At 50.9% G+C, this 9851-nt stretch overlaps 1 protein-coding gene across 2 annotated transcripts; it reads left to right on the forward strand.

Moving 5' to 3' along the window:
- Positions 1-380: 380 nt before the first annotated feature.
- RITA1 (RBPJ interacting and tubulin associated 1) lies at positions 381-7062 on the forward strand. Of its 2 annotated transcripts, none has more exons than XM_050749866.1 (3): positions 381-479; positions 1147-1512; positions 6216-7062. In XM_050749866.1, exons 1-3 carry the CDS (start codon positions 472-474, stop codon positions 6721-6723), a joined length of 882 nt encoding a protein of 293 aa, XP_050605823.1. In that variant the 5' UTR covers positions 381-471; the 3' UTR covers positions 6724-7062. The 2 variants fall into 2 exon arrangements, with proteins under 2 accessions (XP_050605823.1, XP_050605824.1); XM_050749867.1 differs by lacking the exon at positions 381-479 and adding an exon at positions 748-774.
- The last annotated feature ends 2789 nt before the right edge of the window (positions 7063-9851 follow it).

Here is a 9851-nt window from a genome sequence, read left to right on the forward strand (position 1 = left end):
TCGGCTGCGCTTTCGCCAGTGTCTGCGGCCCTGGGCGGCCTAGTACACCAGCCCCTGAGTGAGTGGCACCAGAGGCCCCTCGCCGTGTTTAGGTACCTCCTGGGCGTCAGGGACGTGGCGCCCGCCCCTGGGCGGACTCCCCCCATCCCTTGGCGCGAATGGTCCGGGCCGCGTGCGCAGTGCTGCTGGCTGCTCCCTGTTTGCTGGGTGCTAGGTGCTGGGTTCTGGTTTTCTGGATGCGCGCGCCGCTCACACGTCGCCTGTGCCAGCTCCTCGGGTGAGTTGGTCCGCGCGCGGTGCCCCGGCACGGCCTGGGCTGCCGGCGGTCCGGGGCCCCGGGCATTCCGGGCTGCAAATTGACGCGGATCCCGGATGCACCGCGCTCCCCCGCGCCCTCGCCGGGGGGTCCAGATCTGGAGGGAGGAAGACGCGGGGAGGGGTCCTTGAGGACCCCGATGACTACGAACCAAGATGCTCAGGTAGGAGAAAGCTCAAAAATGCAGGGACCTCGGGCATTTTTTAATCGGGTCATTGAATTTGGGAGTCGCAGAATGTGGGGCAGTGGGGGCGGCGGTGATCTCCCGATAGCAGTGTAGCCAAGTACACAAGCTCTGGACTCAGATTTCACTTCCACCGTTTTAGCTTTATAGGTGTGACCTACACATGTGACTTCACCTCAGTTTTGTGATCCGTAAAATGGACAAATTCGAAGCTACTTCACAGTGCTGTTGAGAGGATTAAATGAAACAATGCTTGTAAAGCTCTTTGCAGGAGGTAGGCATGGAATCCACGCTGGCTGTCATTGCCCCCGCACCCATCAGTACACACAGGATATAGGAATGTGCCTGTCTCCCCTACCACCATAGTGCGTTTTCTGGTTGGTGCCTAAATGGGCACAGGTGTCATCTCTCCTTCACCCCCAGAGTCATTCTATAAATGATTGCCAGTAGCACCCCTTTCTCCACCATTTTGACAACTAAAAAAAAAGCCAAAAAAATTTCCAAAATGCCCCCTGAAGTTGACAGCTCCCCTTTGAGATATTGGTTGAGAGAGAACTAAACCCTTGGGATGAGAACTTCAGAGACTTACCAGTATTCCTCCATTAGCACTGCTGTGGCTCAGGGGTGCTACTCTGACCTCTCACAGGGAGCCTCGGAAACAGGGCCTGGCCGGCAGAGCACACCTGCTGTCACCAGGGACCACAGGCAGCATGAAGAACCCTGTGGGGCTCGCCGTCAGTGGGATGCAGACCCTCCGCCTTCAGCACCGCTGCCGGGGTGGCTACCGGGTCAAGGCCAGAACGTCGTATGTGGATGAGACTCTGTTTGGCAGCCCAGCAAGCACCCGGCCTACCCCACCAGACTTTGACCCGCCCTGGGTGGAGAAGGCTAACAGAACCAGAGACGTGGGCAAGGAGGCATCGAAGGCCTTAGGGGCAAAGGGGAGCTGTGAGACCACCCCCTCAAGGGGCAGCACCCCGACCCTCACTCCAAGGAAGAAGAACAAATACAGGTAATGGGGTAGGGAGGTACAAATCCTGTACTCAGTGCAGCCACCTGGATTCCAGTTACAGCCCTGATGTTCACCTACTCTGTGACCTTGGGCAAGCATCTTGACCTCTCTGAGCCACAGTTTACTCATGTGGAAAATAGGACCAATGATTCCTACCTAGGGGAATTGTTGATGGATTAAATGAGAGAGGGGTCTGCAGCACTTCGCACAGTAACCTAATACTTAGCTGTCAATAAATGGTAGTGTTGATGGTTGTGATGGTGGACTCCCTATCCCCAAATGTCACAAACTGGGCATCTGAGGCCCAGAGGAGTCAACTGATGCATAAGATCACAGAGAAATTTGCATAAGGTTATTAATATTAATATGATCGATCCTTGAAATGGCATAGATGTGGTGTTTCTGAAGTCATTCTGAAAATGGGTTTTGGCTCGGTGGGGTAGCTTATGCCTGTAATCCCAGCACTTTTAGAGGTTGAGGTGGGATCACTTGAGCTCAGGAGTTTGAGACCAGCCTGGGCAGTGTGGTGAAACTGTGTCTTTACAAAAAATACAAAAATTTGCCAAGTGTAGTGGTGTGCGCCTGTACTCCCAGCTACCTGGGAGGCTGAGGTAGGAGGATCGCCTGAGCCCAGGAGGCAGAGATTGTAGTGAGCCCAGATCACGCCACTGCACTCCAGCCTGAGTGACAGAGTGAGACCCTGTCTCAAAAAGAAAACAAAAAAAAAATTGAAAGTGGGTCTTGCTGCATTTTTATGAACAAGTTAGAAAAATAGGAACTAATGCAAATTGTCATTGTTGTTAATTAATTAGATTAGAATTAGATTATTTAGACTGTTTCAGATTAATATCAGCCTGGAGGGAGGTGTCTAGTGGTGAGCCACAGGACTCTATCCTGTTTATTGTTTACAGTGGTTTGGACAAAGACACAGAAGATGGCCGGGCGTGGTGGTTCACGCCTGTAATCCCAGTACTTTGGGAGGCTAAGGTGGGCAGATCACGAGGTCAGCAGATCGAGACCATCCTGGCTAACACGGTGAAACCCTGTCTCTACTGAAAATGCAAAAAAATTAGCTGGGCGTGGTGGCTGGCGCCTGTAGTCCCAGCTACTTGGGAGGCTGAGGCAGGAGAATGGCGTGAACCCGGGAGCTGGAGCTCACAGTGAGTGGAGATCGCGCCACTGCACTCCAGCCTGGGCGACAGAGCGAGACTCCATCTCAAAAAAAAAAAAAAAAAAGAAACAAGACAGAAGATTAGCACAGTAGTTGGCTAGGGCCACGATGACAAAATACCACAGACTGGGTGGCTTAAACAACACAAATTTTTTTTTTTTTTGAGAAGAGTCTCGCTCTGTTGCCTAGGCTGGAGTGCAGTGGCACGGTCTTGGCTCACCACAACCTCCACCTCCCGAGTTCAAGCAACTCTCCTGCCTCAGCCTCCCAAGACTACAGGCACACACCACCATGCCTGGCTAACTTTTTTTTTTTTTTGAGATGGAGTTTCGCTCTTGCTGCCCAGGCTGGAGTGCAATGGAGCTATCTCAGCTCACTGGAACCTCTGCCTCCCAGGTTCAAGCGATTCTCCTGCCTTACCCTCCCGAGTAGCTGGGATTATGCTGGCTATTTTTAGTAGAGATGGGGTTTCTCCATGTTGGTCAGTCTGGTCTTGAACTCCCTACCAGGTGATCCACCTGCCTCGGCCTTCCAAAGTGCTGGGATTACAGGTGTGAGCCACTGCGCCTGGCAATTTTTGCATTTTTAGTAGAGATGGGGTTTCACTATGTTGGCCAGGCTGGTCTCGAACTCCTGACCTTGTGATCCGCCCGCCTTGGCCTCCCAAAGTGCCAAGATTACAGGCGTGAGCCACTGCACTTGGCCATAACACATATTTATTTTGTCACAGTCTGGAGGCTGGAAGCCCAAGATCAAGGTGTTGGCGGGTTTGGTTTCTCCTGAGGCCTCTCTCATTGGCTTGCAGTTGGCCACGTTCTCACAGTGTCATCATAGGGCCTTTTCTCATTTTTTTTTTTAATCCTTCAATTACATGCAAGGGCCTTTTCTGTATACACACACACCCCTGGTGTCTCTTCCTCTCATAAGGACACCAGTTCTATTGGATTAGGATCCCCCACCCTTATAACGTTATTTAGCCTTAGTTACCTTTTTTTTTTTTTTTGAGACAGAGTCTGGCTCTGTTGCTCAGGCTGGAGTGCAGTGGCGCCATCTCGGATCACTGCAGCCTTTGCCTCCCGGGTTCAAGGAATTCTCCTGCCTCAGCCTCCTGAGTAGCTGGGATTACAGGTGCACGCCACCATACCCGGCTAACTTTTGTATTTTTAGTAGAGACGGGGTTTCACCGTGTTGGCCAGGCTGGTCTCAAACTCCTGAACTCAAGTGGTTCGCCCGCCTCTTGCTTTCCAAAGTGCTGGGATTATAGGCGTGAGCCACCGCATCTGGCCAGCCTTAATTACCTTTAATTAATCTGAATAAGGCCAAGTGTAGAGACATTTGGAGTTAGGGCTTCAACATATGAATTTGGGTGGGCACAATTCAGTCCATAAGAACTGGCCAACTAAATTTAAGGTTCATTCTGAGCCACAGGGACATATTTCAGATGACAGAAATGAAATGAGAATGGGAATGATGCCTATTATAAAAACAAGAATCAGTTTTTGCCAGTTCTGTAGACAAGGCAGGGTCAGGTGGAGATCAGCAACACTGATACCTACAACATGGCTGAAAACACTGAGAAAACACTGAGGTAAAGATAGGCTGCATTAACGGAAGTATGGTGTCCATGAAAAGGGAGGTGCCAACTCCCTGCTCACCTGGAGGATGGAATTTTCTTCTGGATGCCAACAGGTAGAGGGTGTCAAGTGAGGGGTTGCATAAGAGGTAGAGAAGTTACTGAGCAAAAACCTTGGCACCAGACATATGCAGGCATTAGCCAATGTGGTTTGAGCAGCTAAACCAAGTGGCAAAATGTTGCCCTTTCAAAGACTTGCAGTTTGGGGATAGAAACACTTTCAGTCCTGGCCAAAAACTATGGGCATGGAATCTTGCAGGTATGCCATGAATATCTGTTGAATTAAAAAAAAAAAAAAAAAAAAAAAAGGCCAGGCAGGCTGACTCAGGCCTGTAGTCCCAGCACTTTGGGAGGCTGAGGTGGGAGGATCGCTTGAGCCCAGGAGTTTGAGACCACCCTGGGCAACATAGTGAGATCCCTGTCTCTACAAAAAATAAAAATATTAGCAGGGCATGGTGGCGCATACCTGTAGTCCCAGCTACTCTGGAGGCTGAAGTGGGCGGATTACTTGAGCTCAGGAGTTCGCAGCTGCAATAAGCTATGATTGCACCACTGCACTCCAGCCTGGGTGATGGAGTGAGACTCTGTCTCTTAAAAAAAAAAAAAGAAAAGAAAAAAAAAAGGCCAGGTGCGCAGTGACTCTTGCCTGTAATCCCAGCACTTTGGGAGGCCGAGGTGGGTGGATCACGAGGTCAGGAATTCAAGACCAGCCTGGTCAACATGGTGAAACCCCGTCTCTACTAAAAATACAAGAATTAGCCAGGCGTGGTGGCACACACCTGTAATCCTAACTACTCAGGAGGCTGAGGCAGGAGAATCACTTGAACCCAGGAGGCAGAGGTTGCAGTGAGGTGAGATCGCACCACTGCACTCCAGCCTGGGTGACAGAGTGAGACTCCGTCTCCGGAAAAGAAAGAAAAAGAAAGAAAAGAAAATGGGCACAGTGGCTCACTCCTGTAATCCTAGCACTTTGGGACGTTAAGGCAGGGGGTTGCTTGAGATCAGGAATTCAAGACCAGTCTGAGCAACATAGTGAGATCTGATCTCTACTGAAAAAAAAAAAAAAAAAAAAAAAAAAAAATTAGCTGGGCTTGGTGGCACCATGCCTGTAGTCCCAGCTACTAGGGAGGCTAAGGTGAGAGGATTGCTTGGGCCCAGGAATTTGAGACTGCCGTGATCTGTGATTGTGCCACTACACTCCACTTGAACGACAGAGTGAGACCATGTCTCACAAAAAAAAAGAAAAAGTGGAGGCTCTAAAGACTAAGGTTATACTAATTGTGACTCTCGATTGCAAGTGACAGAAAACTTATTCAAACTGGCTTTCCCAGGAGAAGGCATTTGGGGCTTCTGTAAGAGGGGCTCAAACTGTGGCTGGAACTGTCTGTCTCCACCTTAGTGCTACTTTTCCCTGCATGCCGTTCAATCTCCAGTAGGAAGGAGATGGCCACAAACTGCTTTGGGCTGACATCCTATCAGCTTAGCAAGAAGTAAAGTCAGGTGGCAGAAAAACATCTCTTTCCTAGTAGTTTCTGCAAATGTCCTAAGGCAGATTCTGATTGGAGAGGCTTGGGTCATCTGGCCATTCCTGAACCAATCCATGTGGCCAGGAGGATGGAATATGCAAATTGTCCAGGCCTGGGGCACATGCCTGGGAATTGGGTCAGGATGCAGGGGCAGTGGATGTTTCGCAAGGTAAAATCAGTGGAGACCAGGGACAGTGGTGCCACAGAAGGCTGTGGCCTCGCTATAGGTTTCAGACTGGGAGACAGGGACTCCTGGGATCTGCAGGGAACCCTCCTCTGCTGCTGCCAGTGCCTGGGGATGGGTGGGAGAGCTGTTAAAGTTTTGAGGGGTTGCTCATCCCCCCACTCATGGCGTTTATCTTCCCTTTGCCAGACTGATCAGCCACACCCCGTCTTACTGTGATGAGTCGCTGTTTGGCTCCCGATCTGAGGGCGCCAGCTTCGGGGCCCCGCGGATGGCGAAGGGGGATGCCGCAAAGCTCCGTGCTCTCTTCTGGACACCACCAGCTACCCCCAGGGGTAGCCACTCGCCCCGCCCCAGGGAGGCCCCACTGCGAGCCATTCACCCAGCTGGTCCCTCCAAGACAGAGCCGGGGGCGGCGGCAGACTCCCAGAAGTTATCCATGGATGGGTTACACTCTTCATGCCCCCTGAGGCGGGGACTTTCCCATTCCCTCACCCACCTGAATGTCCCCAGCACTGGTCATCCAGCCACCAGTGCCTCCCACACAAATGGGCCTCAGGATCTCAGGCCTTCCACATCAGGGGTGACCTTCCGGAGCCCCCTGGTGACTTCCAGGGCTCGCTCAGTTAGCATTTCAGTGCCAGCTACCCCACGACGAGTTGGGGCCACCCAGAAAGCAAAGCCCCCTTGGAAATGATACTCTTTCATCAGGGTTGCCTAAGGGGCCACAGCGAGAGGTGTAGCCCCTTGCCAGGGTAGGAGGACATTCCTCACCCAGGGAACCCCAGGTATGAAGCCCCTGTGGGGGCAGACAGACATAGCAGGGGTGGGCAGTGCCTCCCTTTATCCTGACAATCTCTAGTCGATTCCTGCCTTTTTCTCCCGATTGCGGATGTGGGGGCCACCTCTAAGATGCCGTCTCCAGCCCTGTCTCAACCACACTCCAAATTAGTGCCAACCTAGGGGCCTGGCACCTCCCACATCATCCATTTTCTTGCTGCCAAGTGCAAATAAATGGTGTAATTGCCAACCTGGAGGGTCCCCTCTCCTTCAAGCCAAGCTTCCTGCTCAGGATTAGTTTCCAACTGAGTCTGCAAGCCCTAGAGGAGTTTTCCCAGACTCTGTGTGAAGCCTGGAGAACACAAGGGCAACTGCGAGATTTTTGAGTGAACATTGTTTCATCTTAATGTGCTTCTGTATTTATTTTCATGTACTAAATATATCAGCTTATCAAAGCCATGAATGTTCCTTTTTTTTCCCCCTTAGGGTAAAGGCCATTGTTAAGCCTGAGTTGATTTAAATAACAAAGTTAAATACAACAGGTAGTACAAGGATGTGGCAGACAACATGACAGTGGTGAGTGGGTGACTGAAGTTTGGGAACCCGGGGCCTCAGGAATTGCTGGACTCTTCCTCCCATAGGCTTCTGGCTAATGCTACTAACTTGTGGTTGGCCAGCTCTTCCTGAGCTCAGAATACAGACAATAGTATTTTTTTAGTTTTGTTTTTAAGTTTGTATGTGTGTGTGTTTGTTAAGGTGGGAAATAAAACAATGGCTAGGACTATGCCAAGTGGAGGGTCCAAGAAAGCCAGACAGTGACACGTGTGTCTGCAGAGCACTTAGAATGCAGCCCAGGGCTTAGGAAAAGCAGCAAAGCCTTTGCACAGATGGAATTGCACCTGGATTGGGCAGTGTGGGCTGGGCTCTGGGCCTCTCCTTGCCCCCGTCTTCCTGTAAGTCACCTCCAGGAGGCACCAGGATTCTAGGGAGTCCAGTTGGAAGCCACATCATCCGTTTGGTATGTCTGCCTTGGGGCAGGGAAGAGTGGACACTGCTGGGGAGGGAGATCTGCAGTGCCCAGGACCAGGGACACACGGAAATGCCTATGGGGTCAGGCAGGCCAACTGCGCTCTCATGTAAACGCTTTGTTTTTTGGGTTTTTGTTTGTATGTTTGTTTGTTTTTGGTGATTCTTTTGTTTGGTTTTGTTTTGTTTTTTAAGACACAGGGCCTCGTTTCCTTGCCCAGGCTGGAGTGCAGTGGTGCGATCATAGCTCACTGCTGACTTGACCTCCCGGCTCAAGCCATCCTCCGCCTCAGCCTCCTGAGTGGCTAGGACTACATGAATGTGCCACCGTGCCCAGCTAACTTGTTTTAAAAATTTTTTTGGACCGGGCGCGGTGGCTTACACCTGTAATCCCAGCTTTTTGGGAGGCCGAGGCTGGTGGATCACGAGGTCAGGAGTTCGAGACCATCCTGGCTAACATGGTGAAACCCCATCTCTACTAAAAATACAAAAAATTAGCTGGGCGTGGTGGTGGGCGCCTGTAGTCCAAGCTACTTGGGAGGCTGAGTCAGGAGAATGGCGTGAACCCTGGAGGCAGAGCTTGCAGTGAGCCGAGATCATGCCACTGCACTCCAGCCTGGGCGACAGAGTGAGACTCCATCTCAAAAAAAAAAAATTTGTAGAGAGGGATTTCATTCCTTCCAGTAAGAAACAAGAAAAAAGGGGAAAAAAAAGAGTCACGAGTGGGCTGGTCTCAAACTCCTGGCCTGAAGTGATCCTCCTGCTTCAGCCTCCCAAAGTGCTGAGATTACAGGTGTGAGCCACCTTGCCCAGCTGCAATGTGCATTTTAAACATATAGAATGTTTAAGGCCGGGCGCGGTGGCTCAAGCCTGTAATCCCAGCACTTTGGGAGGCCGAGACGGGCGGATCACGAGGTCAGGAGATCGAGACCATCCTGGCTAACACGGTGAAACCCCGTCTCTACTAAAAGAATACAAAAAAACTAGCCGGGCGCGGTGGCGGGCGCCTGTAGTCCCAGCTACTCGGGAGGCTGAGGCAGGAGAATGGCGTGAACCCTGGAGGCGGAGCTTGCAGTGAGCTGAGATCCGGCCACTGCACTCCAGCCTGGGCGGCAGAGCGAGACTCCGTCTCAAAAAAAAAAAAAAAAAAAAAAAAAAAAAAGAATGTTTAAGCTTCCTGGAACTTTCACAATTAGTTACTTATGCCCAACTCAGCTTTTCCTGAAACATCCATTTCTCTTTTGCCTTCTCATCTTCCCCTTAGTTTCCATAGACATAGGCCAGAAATACCTCTCTTTCCTGGCTGGGCATGGTGACTCACGCCTGTAATCCCAGCACTTTGGGAGGGGGAGGCCAAGGTGGGTGGATCACTTGAGGTCAGGAGCTTGAGACTAGCCTGGCAAACATGGCAAAACCCTGTTTCTACTAAAAATACAAAAATTAGCCAGGCATGGTGGCGCATGCCTGTAATCCCAGCTATTCGGGAGGCTGGGGCAGGAGAAATCACTTGAACCTGGGAGGCAGAGGCAGTAGTGAGCTGAGATCCAACCAATGCACTCCAGCCTGAGCAACAGAGCAAGACTCTTCAAAAACAAAAAAACAAAAAACAAAAAACTCTTTCCTCCCAACTACAGTAAAATCTGGCAATAGCCCGAGGTAACACTAAAGGGTAACTGACACCAGGCTGTGGTGTATGTAAGGCAGTTGGGGGTGGTGAGGACGGGGGCAACTTACTCTCTACCATATAAAGGGGGCTGCTGCTGCTGAGCCCTAGAAGACGTACAAGCCTGGGATATCTGGATGATTCGATTTTTTTCCAGGAAAGGGAGAGTGCTGGATTTCTGTGTGGTGGCCCTCAGTTTTTTAAATGCTGACAAATAATTTAAAAATAATTGTCCAGGCCAGGTGTGATGGCTCATGCCTGTAATCCCAGTACTTTGGGAGGCCTAGGCAGGAAGATTGCTTGAGGCCAGGAGTTTGAGACCAGCCTGGGCAACACAGTGAGACCCTGTCTCTCTA

The sequence above is a fragment of the Macaca thibetana genome, chromosome 11 (genome assembly GCF_024542745.1).
Source record: "Macaca thibetana thibetana isolate TM-01 chromosome 11, ASM2454274v1, whole genome shotgun sequence".
Classification (NCBI taxonomy): domain Eukaryota; kingdom Metazoa; phylum Chordata; class Mammalia; order Primates; family Cercopithecidae; genus Macaca; species Macaca thibetana.

Coding starts and splice junctions, on each gene's coding strand:
- RITA1 (XM_050749866.1), top strand. Junction 1,513..6,215: donor AGGAAGAAGAACAAATACAG/GTAATGGGGTAG, acceptor TCCCTTTGCCAG/ACTGATCAGCCACACCCCGT.